The sequence below is a fragment of the Heptranchias perlo genome, chromosome 6 (genome assembly GCF_035084215.1).
Source record: "Heptranchias perlo isolate sHepPer1 chromosome 6, sHepPer1.hap1, whole genome shotgun sequence".
In the NCBI taxonomy this organism is placed as follows: Eukaryota; Metazoa; Chordata; class Chondrichthyes; order Hexanchiformes; family Hexanchidae; genus Heptranchias; species Heptranchias perlo.
The window spans coordinates 47607286-47624272 of NC_090330.1; the positions used below are offsets into that span (position 1 = coordinate 47607286).

The following is a 16987-nucleotide window of genomic DNA, read 5'->3' on the forward strand; positions in this document are numbered from 1 at the left end:
AAACTAAGCGATCTGATTCACTAGTTTTGTGCTGGTTGTTGATTGGTAGCTTTTCCTACATGCTGTGTGACTGGAACTTGGTTTTGATATTCCATTAACTGAATTTGAATTAATCAGTTATCAGAGAATGGTTATTTGAGCCATCATGATTTTTGCCCTATAGATTTTTGAGGTGTGAGGCCTTTGAAGCATGATGCTCTACTTCTAGTTATATAACTATCACACACACACACACTAAAGCGGCTACAATGGAGCCACTGCAATATATACATGGATACTCCAATGAGCTCACTGTAAGGAGGTAGACCCAACAAAGGTTTCCAAGTTGGCAAATTACAGCTATGCATATATTATTTTATTCTGTAAAAAGTGAGTACTTTGGGGTGGGTAAAAGGCACCCACTTAGATTTTCCTTCTCCATTAAAAGGTTTATCAAGTCCAGCGAGAGTATTATTTACTCAAAGTACTTCAACATTTTATACTAAAAAGCGATACCGAATAGAAAAAAATGATGTTATTAAAAAAAATTCTTAACTACAGAAGCACAAGATTAGGTCTTCCTCAACACACAGCAACTTGGTAACATCACTGACGGGAGCATCCCTATGTGACCAAGAGGCTCCACTGCAAAACAAGAAGCTATGAGCTCAACTTGGCTCTAGAGCTGATCCAGGGGCATGAAATTCTAGCAAGTCATACCAACAGCTGTGTCCACGGTTCTGATCAGCTCGAGCTAGTTGAAAGAAGGGACCCCACCCTTTCCAATAGAGCCACTCTGCTATACATGGGGACGCTCTTCATTGTTGATATCATGGAACAGCCTAGCAAGGAGGGAGATCTTACTCTCAATGTCTCAATGCAAGTAATAAAATTCAGTTTTGAAAAAAAAATCTGTTCAAATTATCTTTTCAGTATAAAATGGGAAGCACTTTTTATTTAAAGTACGCCCCATTTTATACTGAAGATTTTTTCCCTTTTTCACCTTTTCCTTTAAATGGGTTTGCCATGAGCAATTATGGCTTCGAGTCTGGGCATTTAGTGTAATTTAGTACAGGAAAGTGTTACGACTTCTGCCGATTCTTGTGGGCAAAAAGAACGCAGCAGTGATGTCTTCACCCAACCTTTTATGTACTATTATATAGCGTAATAGAAAAAGCGTGCTAAACACAAAAATTAGAGCCAAACCATCTCAATGCCAATAAAACGCTGATTAAGAATGAGAAATTAGAAAATTGATCAAGATTTTATTTGTCTTTCAGAAAACATTCCTTTAGCAAATAAAATTATGGCTAAATGTTAAAAAGCATATCCTGTCAACAGCAACTATTCCTCTCATCTACTGTGTAGGGAAAATGGCTACATGGAAACCCAAACAGGGAGCATTAAACCATGTTTCAACAAAGTAGAGTATACCCAATAGATGCAAACAACTGTTTGGAATACCACATATAACTCATATTGCACATAAGCCCCAATTTGGGATTTAAATGCATAAGCAATGCCAACACTTCAATGTAGCCCAAATTTAAAAACTGCATTGTCACAGGGGCTTTCGTTCAGATGAGCGTCTGCCTTTTTAGGTGGATGGAACAGATCTTTGAGCGCTATTCAAAGAGCAGGGGGTTCTCCTGGTGTCCTGGCCAAGAAACTTTTCTCAACCAACTCATATCAAAAACAGATTAACTGGTTATTGATTTCATTTGCTGTTTGTGGGACTTTGCTGTGTGCAAACAGTGACTGCATTTCAAACGGTAATTCATTGCTGGAGAACTGCTTTGGGAGGTGATATGGTGCTGTACAAATGAATGTTCTTTCTTTTTAAAGACTGTAATATAACAGGTACCCTTTACTGCAAGTGGGTAAATTGTCACTATAGTCTGTACATACAAGACTTAGAAGTGGGTGTTAAATGTTATTCTGCATGTAAAAAGATCATAAACTTTATAAACCAATGCACTGTACAATGAACACAATGGAAGGGGGAATAAGTCAATTTCCTCACCTGATATCTAAACTTGGGCTTGCAACTATTTGAAGACTTTGTAATGAACTTCCATCATTAATATGTAAAAATGTAACTTCCTTCTGTGCACGTACAGACCGCACCCAGCCCTTGGAGGAAAAAAATATATAAATGTCAGGAAGAATTTTTTTTTTTGCAAGAGAGGTGTGAAGGAGAAAGAGGGGTTTAAAGTTATGCAAAATATATGCCAATGGTTACATTAACATTAGTTTATAATAAATATGCAAATCATTTTCTAAGACTCATTTTACAAGTAAATTTAATTGATGAATAAAGCACGATAAAGACAGTATTCTAAATAAGAGGCGGTTGTCATCGTTACAATTGGATTTCACTCCAGAGGCCTTTTCCTCATGCTCAATGCATAACATTCTTTTTCTATAGGCAAACCATTATTCTCTATGAACTGAAATATGACTTTGCCTTAACTAATCTGCCCGAGCGTGGTCCAGGCGAACAATGATAGCAAGTAGGAATTCCACAATATCTCATATCACTTTGCAAAATTAATAATATCAGTTACATAAAAACAATTTTTTGAACAGACTAAACCAAGTTAAATTGGCTTATTTAAGGATAGAGTTATCTATAGTACAAGGTATTGGGCTAGAATTTACTGTAGCCGGTAAACGTTAGACTTGTCCATGCCCGTTTAATTTCCATGAGTTTTTGTACAGCGAGTTGCTGTAAGTGAGAGATCAAAACAGGTACCTGGGACCTGTGCAAACAGGGCAAGCAACTGTGTAGCTCCTTAGCCAATCAGATTGAAGCATTGTTGATGAACAGCATAGTCTGAACCAGGAAGTGTAAGTTAGAATTGTGAATTCAATGTCAAAATCAGGTACAGAAAGCAAAATAAGAGAAAGAAAGAATGGATTGAGGAAAAAAAAGACAAAAAAAGTAAAAAAAAAAAATTTTTTTGTTAAATCTCCAACTATTAAAAGCTGAAGGAATGAGAGTCCACACTTGTAAAAGTTAATTTTCAGTGCCAGAGAGGTTGTTTCGCAGTAATTAACATTTATCATGTCATTAAAAAGGCTACTTGGACAGAAATGAACAAGGCCTAACTTTCTGTGGTGAGTTTAGTTCGTATCTACCATGCAAGTACAGGATCTTCATGCCGTTTAATGCATTTGAACGGTGAGTCAGACAGCAAGATGCCGTTTTTGGGAAGCTAACGGAGGAGCGGAGCATCTCGGATTTTCGTGTTTCACATCTTGCCTTTGCCTGAAGTTGCTGTGCGATTTGCGCATAAATAACGGTGAGCGTCATTAGCCTCAGTTATTTTGACAGTAAATTCTGGCCCATTAAATCAGTTCAAGCAATAGTCTACAGCCAGTTCACAAGAAATCAAACAGACAAACCAGTCAGTTGAGATTCTTTGAAAATTTCCTTCAAGTTTGAGATGGAACAAAATACTTTTCAGAGTGAGAGAGTGAATTCTCATTCCTTAGCGACCAATAGAATAGAGTCTTCACTTCGGCAAATGCTCATGGATTCACATTCCAGCCCCACACCTCATGGCCAAACAAAACCACACAAAATTTGCTGCTTCTTTATACAGAGGCACACTGGAGATGGGCACTGTCTGGGAGACAAATGTAATTGTGATACAATGCCATCACAAAGGATCCGAATATGCAGTGTTTGTTCAGAAATACAAATATACAATGTCTGCATTTTAGATGATTGACATACACACATGATACTTGATTCAAAATAAAACTTCCTAATTAGATCAAATGAATGTCTCTTGTGATACATTAACAAACAGCTTTGAAATCAACATATTAGCATATTAAGAATTCATTGTTCCCACCACAAAATTTCCACAGATGTCTCAGGGATGAATGTCAATGTACAGCCAGTAGGTGAGGCTACCCACTAGCAACATGAAGTTGGAGAATTGTTCCCTCTCATCTCAAACCCAGTATGTTCAATATTAAATTGGTGTACAACACCCATCTCAAGTGTGGTATTAAAAAAAACTATTTTAAACGAAAGAACGCAAATAAGGAAAACAGAAACCATGGACAGTTTCTTTCGTCCATTATCTTCACTGCAAGATGAGGCCAATCTATTCTGTCTTATTGTTGCAAGGTCTTTCTCTTCCAGAAGATATAATGAATATATTGGATTTGACACCCACCTTCCCAACCTATCCAGATCCATTTGTATTTGATTTGCTTCCCGCAGGTGACCAAAACTGAATACAGTAATCAAGGAGTCTGTCAATTGATCAGAGCACTATAAGGTTTTACATGGGGAAAACTCCATCTTGCTAAAGACATTTAAAATCCTCTTTAAAACTTAATCTGGACTAGACCTCCATCTTTCTCCCTAATAAACATAGTCAAGCAGTGGTTGGAATAGATGTTGGGCACCTTGACTTTAGAAAGGAGAATCTGCTCTGATTCCAGTCCCACAGTGATCAGTTTGACAAATGATGGGAACCATTAACATGTTATAAAGATGCTACAGGGACAGAGTCTCCAAGGGACACTTTCCCAAGTAAGGCGATTTGATACATAGTTTGTGACATACAAAACTATGACCTGGAAGGTGCCCCATAGATGACTGGTCAATTAGATTAAGTTATGATACATATCTGAAGTACAGCATAAATCTTGGATTCATCTGGCATTGATGAAAACGGATTATTTTTTCTCCAAGTAAGCTTCTTAGACAAAATAGAAATTTGGATCCACTACATTGAACTTAAGTTTGATGAAAAAAATGCTAGAATTTAGAGCTTCTCTTCGACAAATTAAATGGAAACTGAACATTAAAATTAAAACAGATTTTTCTTCTGGCTGTGCAGAAGCACCCTCTGCTGGCCAGCTCCAGGGATGACCCTCAGAGGGAAGACTCAGGAACTGGCAATTTACAAGATCTTTCAGAACGATTAAGGAAATGAAAGGCTATTTATGATAGCTTAAATAATTTTCTTATATCAGTTGAGCTTGCATATTAAGTACATCCAAGCCAGGGATCACCCTGCAACTATGCCAAAACCATGCTATTAATTCTATTATTTCTTGAAGAAACACATTACATAAAAGTATAATAGATGGCCATAAGCTTCATGTTGTGTAGTACTTACAACAAACATTTGCTGGATTAAGGATGTGGTATTTGGAGGAAATAAAACAAATCACTGCATCAAAGTCTCCAGAAACCAAGTAGCTGAGAAACCTACACAAGTAGAATTTATTTGCCTGACATTGAGTGCACACCATTTCCCAGTCCAGAGAGCTGAAAGAAAGAAAAAAGAAAAAGAAAAAAACTGCATTTATATAGTGCCTTTCACGACCTCAGGATGTCGCAAAGCGCTTTAAAGCCAATTAAGTACTTTTGAAGTATAGTCACTGTTGTAATGTAGGAAACACGGCAGCTAATTTACGCACAGCAATCTCTCACAAACAGCACTGAGACAATGACCAGATAATCTGTTTTTTAGTGATTTTGGTTGAGGGATAAATATTGGCCAGAACACTGGGAAGAACTCCCCTGCTCTTCTTCGAATAGTGCCATGGGATCTTTAATGTCTACCTGTGTGGGCAGATGGGGCATCGGTTTAACATCAGATCCAAAAGATGGCACCTCTGATGCAAATAAAACAGTCAAAGTTTACTCACATCCACTGGACCCCTAGCTCATGGTCAATCTTCCATTCTCTACAGTAAAACCTCGAGTAGTGCGTCAACTGATACTCTGCGCCTCAAACAGCTCCTGGACTCTCACGCCCTCCACAACTGCCTCTGAACCTCGACACTAGCTCACTGATTCTCCAAGCTGAATTCACACCATCTACAAGTTAATATCATCCCATCATGAGACCTCTGACTTTAACGTGGAACGCTCCTATTGTCTCTTCTCTAGCCTCTGTTTATAACCAGGCCAGATCTATCCTAATCTTTCCCATGCCTATGTAACCTGAATTTCCTGTGTCCATTCATGCATGCATTTTGGCTGTAGCTCAGGATCTGAGCCCATTACTTCCATCTCCCTTTTTGCCCCACTTCTCTTTACCTCTCTTGGGCCCCTTCTGCTTGTTTCCTCCCCTTCTTGTCACCCAATCATGCCACTTTTCATTTTTCCCCTCTTAGGGATTTTAGGGGCAAAGTACCCAACTATTCCTCTCCCGTCCTACATTCCTGCCACCAACCCACGCTCGAATCCCTTGGATAAGGCCACAGCTTCCCACTATGCTTCTATCGACATTCTCCAAAGAGCGCATCAAGGCACTCGTTGCTGTCTCTTTATGAGTGTCAACCCCAACTGCCCCATCCTTCGCTCTCACTGACCTTCCACCCAATGCACCCACTGGGGGATAATCTCACCAACCTCATTCTTGTTCCCCTCATCACTCCCATTGCTGACCCCTTGGACTGTCAGGTAATCAACAAACACCACTCCTCCTTGCATCTCCCTCCAGAATGTCCGTTCAGTTGCGAATAATGCCCATGCCATCCACAACCTTATTGTGGATGATTGCATTGACATTATGGCTTTGATGGAAACTTAGCTCATGGATGACAACACCTTGCCCCTTACTGAAGCCTCCTTGCCTGGCTATGCTTTCCAACATCTGCCTCGTCCAAACCGCCATGGTGGCAGTGTGGCCCTCACCACCAAATGTCTCCTTGACTTCTCCGCTACACCTCTGGCACCTTAGATTGTACCACTCCTCTTGCTTACCTTTTAAAATCTTACCTTGCAAAGCCACACCCTGAGTTTCTCACCAAGGTTTCCTTATTCCTTTCCTAGCTCAGGTGAGTGACTCCTCATCTTCGGTGATTTCAACCGCCATCTCAACTCACTATGCCCTTTCTCCTCAGATCACAGCACTTCTTGTCCTCCCATAACATTTTAATTTGGGCCTCCAGCAGCCTTTTAAGAACCACTGATTAGGTCACATGTGGAACCAGTATTCCTAAGTGGACCAGGTCCAGCGCCTGCTCTACTTCTGACCGACAAATTTACAGCAAGATTCCTCAAACATGTATTCAGCCTCTGATTTGCTTATGCAAGGGGTTTATAATGCCTGTTTCAAGCAGGTAGCAGTAACTCCCAGAAAGTGGCATTTACCAATATGGCAGCACCTCAACGCAAGCGCAGATCGAGCATGGGTCGTTGCACCAGAAATTGGTTTCTTTTACCCTGGTTTCCAGCCAAGAAACAGGTGCAACTAAAACCAACTTCTCCCCCATAGACTTTAAAGTACTCCATTCTTGGACTTGTAAGGGACATGTACATGGAATGAAACTTCAACTTCCCTTGGCTGAAGAGCTGTCTTTATTTTGCTGTCCTGAATTCAAGCTTCCTTCCAAAACTTAAGCTTGAGAGCTGAGGTCAGCTGTAGTACCAAATGCAGAAAACAGATAGTATTACACGACTGTGGCCACGCTGCAGCTATAACTGATAAGAGTACAGTACTTAGGTGATCTCAAGCTGATGTTCAACTTTTTATGATCTTGAAGGCACAATTTGACAACCCAATTTTGTTTTCCTGGTTAATTTAACAAAAATTGTAAAGTTTATTTATAAAATGCATTGGGGGGGGGGGGGGGGGGGCAGAAATCGCACTCAATGGTGGGTTACACTGGATTTGGCATGACAGTCAGTAGTCTTAGTCATGCAGCTGTAATTTTTGTAGCCCCTCCAAGTGTTTTTGGTTAATGTAAAAACCTATGGGAAGCATCAATATCAGTGTCAAGACCACAGGAGATTCTACATAGGTTTCATAACATTTGTATCTGATTTAACCTGCAATAACACACACTTGCCATAGCAACTTTGAACAACTGACCATCAAGTGCTTAAAATCCTTGTTACAATGATCTTCAAAACTACCATTGAACATCAGGACTCTCCAAAACACATTGGTTGCACAGCTTATACAACTTGTGGATAGTCTTGTCCAATGGTATAACTTTATATGTTCTGTCATGGATTCTGTAACTCAGTGGTAAACTTTTATCTTGTCTTTATACCCAATCATTGCACTTCTAGTCAGTAATCTAGAATTTCAATGAAGACTCACCACTTAAGAGTCCATCAATAATGTCCACCTTTTCCAGTACAGCCAAAAACTACTCCGAAAACTCATACTGGCAACTATCGGTGCTGGGACCACTGTTGTTCACTATTTACATAAACTACCTGGAGTCGGGAATCGGAAGCGCAATTTCAAAATTTGCAGACGACACCAAATTGGGGGTTGGGGGTGGGTATTATTAATACTAAAGAGGACTGCAACTAAATATAGGAAGACATTAATAAACTTGCAGAATGGGCGTGTAATTGACAAATTAATTTCCATATAGATAAGTGTGAGGTATTACATTTTGATAGGAGGAATAAGGAGGCCATATACTCCTTGGAAAATAAGTGTCTAAATGGGATTGAGGAGCAGAGGGATCTGGGGGTACAGATACAAAATTGCTCGAAGTAGCGACGCAGGTTAATAAGGCCATAAAAAAGCAAACCAAGCACTGGGGTTCATTTCTAGAGGGAGAGAATTGAAAAGTAGTGAAGTTATGTTAAACCTGTATAGAACCTTGATTAGACCACACTTGGAGTACTGTGAACAGTTCTGGTCTCCATATTATAAAGAGGATATGGGTCACTGGAGAAAGTGCAAAAAATATTTACTAGGATGATAACGAGAGAGATTACATCTATCAAGATAGATTGAACAGGCTGGGGCTCTTTTCCCTAGAAAAGAGAAAACTGAGGGGTGACCTGATAGAGGTCTTTAAGATCATGAAAAGGTTTTAATAGGATAGACATAGAGGTGATGTTTCCATTTTCAGGGGGAGACCATGGGGGGCCATAAATCCAATAAATCCAATAGGGAATTCAGGAGAAACTTCTTTGCCCAGAGAGTGGTTAGAATGTGGAACTTGCTACCACAAGGAGTAGTTGAGGCAAATAGTATAGATGCATTTAAGGGGAAACTAGATAGATAAACACATGAGGGAGAAAAGAATAGGAGGATATGTTGATGGGGTTAGATGAAGAAGGGTGGATGGAGACTCCTCCGGAGCGTAAACACTGGAATGGACCTGTTGGGCCAAATGGCCTGTTTCTGTGCCCTACATTCTATGCAATTTCCTTTTCTAGGACTTCATTTACTGTATGTACTTGTATTCACATGGTACAAAGGACATGTTGAGAGACTGAACAGTTTGATAAAATTGTATCCAACTATATTTAGTTTTATTGTAGCATTATCTTTTTCACCTCTTTCAACACCTCTATCATTTGCCATCATTCTATTACACTCAGCTCTTGCTTCTCTTCTTTCACACTCGCTTCCAAAGCAATGTCTCACACTGTCTCCCTCAATCATTCACCTGACGAAGGAGAAAGCCTCCGAAAGCTTGTGATTTTCAAATAAAATTGTTGGACTATAACCTGGTGTTGTAAGATTCTCTACAATTATTATTTCTGCTTCTTCACTTCCGATAAATTCAACTTCTATCGCTCAGTGCCATCTCGTCCAAGCTTTGCTCTCTAGTCCTTTATTCCCTTAACCTTGCAGCAGTCCCTTCTGCAAATGTTTCCTTTTAGTTTATAGTCACTCCCCCTCCTTTAGGGTATGATGCCTTGATTTTCCCTTTCATTTGATTCTCAACAAATAGTGAACTATTCTTTATGTCCTTACTTTCCACATTTGTGTTGTCTCGTGTTGTGTTCCTCTCCAACTGCTACTTTACCAAACCAATCAGCGCCAAATAGAGAACTTATAACCGGCCTTAAAACTAGGATGTACTGAGTGAGTGGACTTTACCACCTGATGAGACGGACTATCCCGAGGGCCCCGCCAGTTTTTACGAGTTGGCGATGCCTGAAATACCTGGACCCGCACATCCTCCTCGCCCGGCCCGCCCGACAGCGCGTCGCCGACCTTCACCCTGGAGTCACTACTGCAGCCATTACACAGAGACAAAATCCCCTCTCTCCACCGATTGGCAGAGAAACCCGGGGGCAAGGACACGGGCAAACCCAACAGCCTGCGCCCACTCCTCCACATCCGCCCCAGTCGGTCGGTCGGTCGGTCCGGCCGCTCACTGCGCGGCCCAGTCCAGCGCACCGCGCATGCGTCCAAAATTAGAGACATGCGCAGACACGTTTCTCTCTCTCTTCACCCGCCCCGCCCTCCTCCCCCCCAGAGTGCAGAGGTGTGTTGGATGAAATAGGGAGCAGGTATGTTTACTAAAGGTATTAAATCATGAGCACGGCAGAACAAGAAAGTTTGCTAATCCTCCAGGAATTAAAGATCAATCTCCAAGACACTGCTGCAAACAACCCGGGAGAAGAATCATAAGGGCATGATTTTCAGAGAGCTGGTATAGGCATGATGGGCTGCGTGGCCTCCTTCTGTGCTGTAAAGATCGACGATTGTTCTATGATTAGAAAAATGGTGTTTCTTTTCATTTTCTTTGAACACTTTTGTTTGTTAGTTGTAAAAATATCGGAGATGGGGAAAAGGGCTGGCTTGACTGACAGTCAAGAATCATCCAATCAGATAATAAAGAGTCTACATTTTTCAATTTGCGTGGAATCATAGAAATTTACGGCACAGAAGGAGGCTATTCGGCCCATCGTGTCGGTGTCGGCCGAGAAAGAACCATCCAGCCTAATCCCACTTTCCAGTACTTGGTCCGTAGCGGTGTACATTTTGGCATTTCAATTGCTTTTTAGATGCGATGTGGATTTCTGCCTCCCTTTCAGGCAGTGAGTTCCAGACCCCACCACCCTCTGAGTGAAAACATTTCTCCTCAGCTCCCCTCGAATCCTTCTACCAATTACTTTAAATCTATGCCCCTGGTTATTGACCTCTCTGCTAAAGGAAATAGGTCCTTGCTACCCACTAAATCTAGGCCCCTCATAATTTAATACACATTAACTAAATCTACCCCCAGACTCCTCTGTTCCAAAGAAAACAACCCCAGCCTATCCAACCTTTCCTCATAGCAAAAATTCTCCAGTCCTGGCAACATCCTCATAAATCTCCTCTGTATCCTCTCTAGTGCAGTCACATCTTTCCTGTAATGTGTTGACCAGAACTGTACGCAGGACTCAAGCTGTGGCCTAACTAGTATTTTATATAGTTCCAGCATAACCTCCCTGCTCTTATATTCTATGCCTCGGAAGGTGATGCTCCACAAGATGGACGTGCCAGGCGGTCAATGGCAGGAGCATGGGAAGTGGGGTGGGCAGTTGGAGGTGGGAGGTTATGTGATGAAACCTCCAGGAGAATATCCAACCAGAGTTGGCAACCCTAGGAGCATGGGATGAAAGATACAGGAAAAACTGTCATTTTTACACTAAAATAAAAGAGATCAGGGATACATCAGCTATACTAAAATTTTAATCCAAGCGTTAATTTAAAAAAGCCTGACAGCGAACCATCAACTCCACCATAGATAGAACAATTTCAGAGCAAACTAAATAAACTAAAACATGATGCAAAACTCAATCAAAGACTCTGGAGGTACCTAAGAGGATGATGGATAAATCGCCAAATTGTTCAAGAGCACAATTCTAGAGGCACAAAGATCACCAATAAAACAACCATACGGAAATTCAGACTGGTGATTGTGGAACTGGCCAGAACATTGAAGGTGACAAATAATTTGAAAGTTAGCAACAGCTATCACATAATTTATTCATGTGACAGGTACATGTTTCTTTGAATTTAAAAGAATGGGAAAGGACTGTTCAATCCATCTAGCTCACCCAAAATCTAGGTTTCTTTCCAAATTGAATTGAAGAATGTTATCCCAAAACATAATGTAAATCTTGAAATCCAATTTAATGAAAAGGAATTGAACTTCTTCAGTCATCTTGAAGCAATGGCCTTGGTCATAAGCCTTTAGAATCATAGAATCATAGAATGGTAACAGCACAGAAGGAGGCCATTTGGCTCATCAAGCCCGTGCCAGCTCTCTGCAAGTGCAATCCAACTAGTCCCACTCCCACGCCCTTTCCCCATAGTCCTTCAAGTACTTATCCAATTCCCTTTTGAAAGCCACAGTTGAATCTGCCTCCACCACCTCCTCAGGCAGTGCATTCCAGATCATAACCACTTGCTGCGTAAAACCGTTTTTCCTCTTGTCACCTTTGGTTCTTTTGCCAATCATCTTAAATCTGTGTCCTCTGGTTCTTGACCTTTCCGCCAATGGGAACAGTTTCTCTCTATCTACTCTGTCTAGAGCCCTCAGCATTTTGAACACTTCTATCAAATCTTTCAACCTCCTCAGCTGTAAGGAGAACGAACCCAGCTTCTCCAGTCTACTCATGTAACCAAAGTCCTTCATCTCCGGGACCATTCTAGTAAATCCTTTCTGCACCCTCTCTAACGCCTTCACATCCTTCCTAAAGTGCGGTGCCCAGAATTGGACACAATATTCCAGTTGTGGCGAATCAGTGTTTTATAAAGGTTCATCATAACTTCCTTGCTTTTGTACTCTATGCCTCTATTTATAAAGCCCAGGATACCGTACGCCTTTTCAACCACTTTCTTAACCTGCCCTGCCACCTTCAAAGATTTGTGTATATGTACCCCAGGGATCTCTCTATCTGCAACCCCTTTAGAATTGTACCATTTAGTTTAAAATGCTTCTTCACGTTCTTCCTACCAAAATGTATCACTTCACACTTCTCTGCGTTAAACTTCAACTGCCACCTGTCCGCTCATTCCACCAGCCTGTCTATGTCCTCTTGGCGTCTATCACTATCGTTCACTACATTTCCAAGCTTTGTGTCATCTGCAAATTTTGAAATTGTGCCCTGTATACCCAAGTCCAAGTCATTAATATATATCAAGAAAAGCATTGGTCCTAGTACTGACCCCTGGGGAACACCACTGTATACCTTCCTCCAGTCTGAAAAACAACCGTTCACCACTAGTCGCTGTTTCCTGTCACTTAGCCAATTTCATATCCATGCTGCCAATGCCCATTTTATTCTATGGGCTTCAACTTTGCTGACAAGCCTATTATGGGGCACTTTATCAAATGCCTTTTAGAAGTCCATATACACCACATCAACCACATTGCCCTCATCAACCCTCTCCGTTACCTCACCAAAAAATATAATCAGGTTAGTTAAACACGATTTGCCTTTAACAAATCCGTGCTGGCTTTCCTTAATTAATCCATACTTATCCAAGTGACTGTTAATTTTGTCCTAGATTATCATTTCTAAAAGTTTCCCCACCACCGAAGTTAAACTAATTGGCCTGTAGTTGCTGAGTTTATCCTTACACCCTTTTTTGAACAAGGCTGTAACATTTACAATTCTCCAGTCCTCTGGTACAACCCCCGTATCTAAGGATGATTGGAAGATTATGGCCAGTACCTCCGCAATTTCCACCCCTCCTTCTCTCAGCAACCTAGGATGCATCCCATCCGGACCAGGTGACTTATCTACTTTAAGTACAGCCAGCCTTTCTAGTACCTCTTTATCAATTTTTAGCCCATCCAGTATCTCAACTACCTCCTCTTTTACTGTGACTTTGGCAGCATCTTCTTCCTTGGTAAAGACAGATGTAATGTATTCATTTAGTACCTCAGCCATGCGCCCTGCCTCCACGCGTAGGTCTCCTTTTTGGTCCATAATCGGCACCTCCCCTCCTCTTTCTACCCGTTTACTATTTATAAGCATATAGAAGACTTTTGGATTCCCTTTTATGTTAGCCACCAGTCTATTCTCATACTCTTTCTTTGCCCCTCTTTCTACCTATGTTGTTGATACCGATATGGACCACGACCTCTGGCTGTTCACCCTCCCCCTTCAGAATGTTCTGCAGCCGCTCAGTGACATTCTTGACCCTGGCACCAGGGAAGCAACATAATCACATCTGCAGCCGCAGAAACCCCTGTCTGTTCTCCTAACTATTGAATCCCCTATCACTATTGCTTTCCCAATCTTCCTCCTCCCCCCCTGTACAGCTGAGCCACCCGTGGTGCCGTGGACATGGCTCTGGCTGTACTCCCCAGAGGAATCATCGCCCTCACCAGTTTTCAAATACCGGGTAGAGAGTGAGATGCACTCAGGGGACTCCTGAACTACCTGCCTGGTCCTTCTTGTCTGCCTGGCGGTCACCTGGCGAATGCACTGCAGTGACGCCAGCCACTACTCAAGCACCGAGACCTGGAGCTTGAGCCCCTCCAGCTGACGATACTTCCTGCATATGTCGGAAGTCCAGGAGAGGAAAGGAGGAGAAAGCTCCGATCAAAGCAAACAAATTTCCAAGAGGGGTACTGAAACAAGCCCATCAATAGCATATGAAAGGGTCTAATGCCTGTTTTAGGCAGGCACCTACAAAATGGCCTGACAATATCGGGATGGGCATCTTTCAGGCGTCCTTGGTGTGCAGGAAGTTGGTCCCTAAAATTGGCTCTCGTTGCACCCACTTTACGGGAGTAACAAGGTCCAATTTTTAGGCCATTGTGTAATCCCCTACTTTAAATTGGTCTTTACCAGTATTTCAAAATTTTGAAACTCCTTACCTCCTCCTGTAGTCTTTCAGCTTTTATAACCAAAGTTTAGTGTCACCTAATCACTATTTCTTAATTTACCTTGTCTTCTCTTTAATCATTTTAACCTTGAAGTTGTACTAGGGGCTTGGCCTTTCTCCTTGATTCCTCAATAAAAAAAAATTGGCTCCCAAGGCATTCAGGAAGTTTCCCTTATGATATCTGTCATATTATACGTGATGTATAATATGACAGATATCATATTATACGTGATGTATAATATGACATCGTTCACCTGAGGAAGGAGGAAGCCTCCGAAAGCTTGTGAATTTAAAATAAAATTGCTGGACTATAACTTGGTGTTGTAAAATTGTTTACAATTGTCATATTATACAGTATTGTTCAGCACCATTGACTACTATACAAGGACTAATTATTTTACAGGTATCAGTCACTTTGCCATTTTGATAATATTTTCCATTTATAGCACCAGTCATTATAACTTTCCCTTACTTGGAATGTATAGTTACTGATGAAATATCACTGAATTTATAAGGGTTAGTGAAATATCAAATTAAAATTTCATTCTGCTACTGATTGGCTGCTACAGAATCTTAAGACTTTCCAGCACTCAAAAGGGAAGAAGATACCATAAATGATTGTATTTTTTAAATTAAATTTGCTATTTGCAGTCCTGGGTACCTTAACATGGTATCTGTTCGCTACAAAAGAAAAGCAAGTGGGTGATGCTGGTGTAGCTTTTGTGACTTTTCACCAATAGATGGCAGTGTAGCACCGTAACAGAAACTCACAAATTTTTCAATTTGACAAGATAGAATATACCAGAATGAGCACTTGTTAAATTAGCTGCTGAAGGTATTGGGCACTATCTCCTGATATTTGCTATCGAATGAAACCAAATCATCATTCTTTTTTAAAAAAAGAATAAAAAACCTAATCTGCTTCATCCAGGAATCTATTATCATAAGTGCCTGCAAAGAATAGAGTGGTCAGACACTCAAAAAGGATAAAAAGTATGATAACAGAGTGATCCAGTTTTAAAAAAAATGTTTATTTACTATGATATGGAATATAACCAATCAAGGCTAATTGTAATGTTATGGCGGTTTTACATTGATGGCCCTGTGATATGAATGCCCTGACTTCCACATACACATACACACACAAACACGCAAATTTTGCAAGCTTTCATTATATTATATATTAACGACTTGGACTTGGGAGTACAGGGCACAATTTCAAAATTTGCAGATGACACAAAACTTGGAAGGGTAGTAAACAGTGAGGAGGATAGTGATAGACTTCAAGAGGATATAGACAGGCTGGTGGACACGTGGCAGAGGAAATTTAACGCAGAAAAATGCGAAGTGATACATTTCGGTAGGAAGAATGAGGAGAGGCAATATAAACTAGAGGGCACAACTCTAAAAAGGGTACAGGAACAGAGAGATCTGGGGGTATATGTACACAAATCATTGACGGTGGCAGGGCAGGTTGAGAAAGCGGTTAAAAAAGCATACGGGATCCTGGGCTTTATAAATCGAGGCAGAGAGTACAAAAGTATGGAAGTCATGATGAACCTTTATAAAACACAGGTTCGGCCACAACTAGAGTATTGTGTCCAGTTCTGGGCAACGCACTTCAGAAAACATGTGAAGGCCTTAGAGAGGGTGCAGAAGAGATTTACTAGAATGATTCCAGGGATGAGGGACTTTAGTTATGTGGATAGACTGGTGAAGCTGGGGTTGTTCTCCTTGGAACAGATGGTTGCCAGGAGATTTGAGAGGTATTCAAAATCATGAAGGGTCTAGACAGAGTAGATAGAGAGAAACTGTTCCCATTGGCGGAAGGGTCAAGAATCAGAGGACATAGATTTAAGGTGATTGGCAAAAGAACCAAAGGTGACATGAGGAAAAACTTTTTTACACAGCGAGTGGTTAGGATCTGGAATGTACTGCCCGAGGGGGTGGTGGAGGCAGATTCAATCATGGCCTTCAAAAGGGAACTGGATAAGTACTTGAATGGAAAAAATTTGCAGGGCTACGGGGAAAGAGTGGGGGAGTGGTACTAGCTGGATTGCTCTTGCATAGAGCCGGTGTGGACTCGATGGGCTGAATGGCCTCCTTCCGTGCTGTAACCTTTCTATGATTCTATGATCTCTAGTTAAACCTTAAAGCACAGAACTGGATCTCTTCCTGTTTAGCAAAGAGAATCGTGGGCCTCGGACCTTGATTTGGACTGGCAGCAGGAAGAGAAGTAAACGTGCTGGAGCTTTGCATGGAGTTCTCAAATCTCCAGCAAAATACTGCAGATGCTGGAAATCTGAAATAAAAACAGAAAATGTTGGAAATACTCAGCAAGTCAGGCAGCATCTGTGGAGAAAGAAACAGAGTTAACGCTTCACGTCAATGACCTTCTGTCAGTTCCGACGAAGGGTCATCGTCCTGAA

The 16987-nt window shown here is 41.2% G+C and overlaps 1 protein-coding gene across 6 annotated transcripts in view; it reads right to left on the reverse strand.

Moving 5' to 3' along the window:
• nars2 (asparaginyl-tRNA synthetase 2, mitochondrial) overlaps nucleotides 1-10130 on the reverse strand; it is a 70163-nt gene extending 60033 nt beyond the window's left edge. For 3 of the 6 annotated variants that reach the window (XM_067986249.1, XM_067986248.1, XM_067986250.1), the window contains exons 1-2: nucleotides 9888-10130; nucleotides 2003-2112 (exon numbers count right to left, since the gene is read on the reverse strand). In XM_067986249.1, coding sequence (XP_067842350.1) covers nucleotides 2003-2112; nucleotides 9888-10064 — 287 coding nt within the window. In that variant the 5' untranslated portion in view covers nucleotides 10065-10130. Of the gene's footprint in view, nucleotides 1-2002; nucleotides 2113-5126; nucleotides 5279-9695; nucleotides 9856-9887 lie in introns of those variants that run through there. The other 3 variants (XM_067986251.1, XM_067986252.1, XM_067986253.1) reach the window with 3 other exon arrangements.
• Between the last annotated feature and the right edge of the window lie 6857 nt (nucleotides 10131-16987).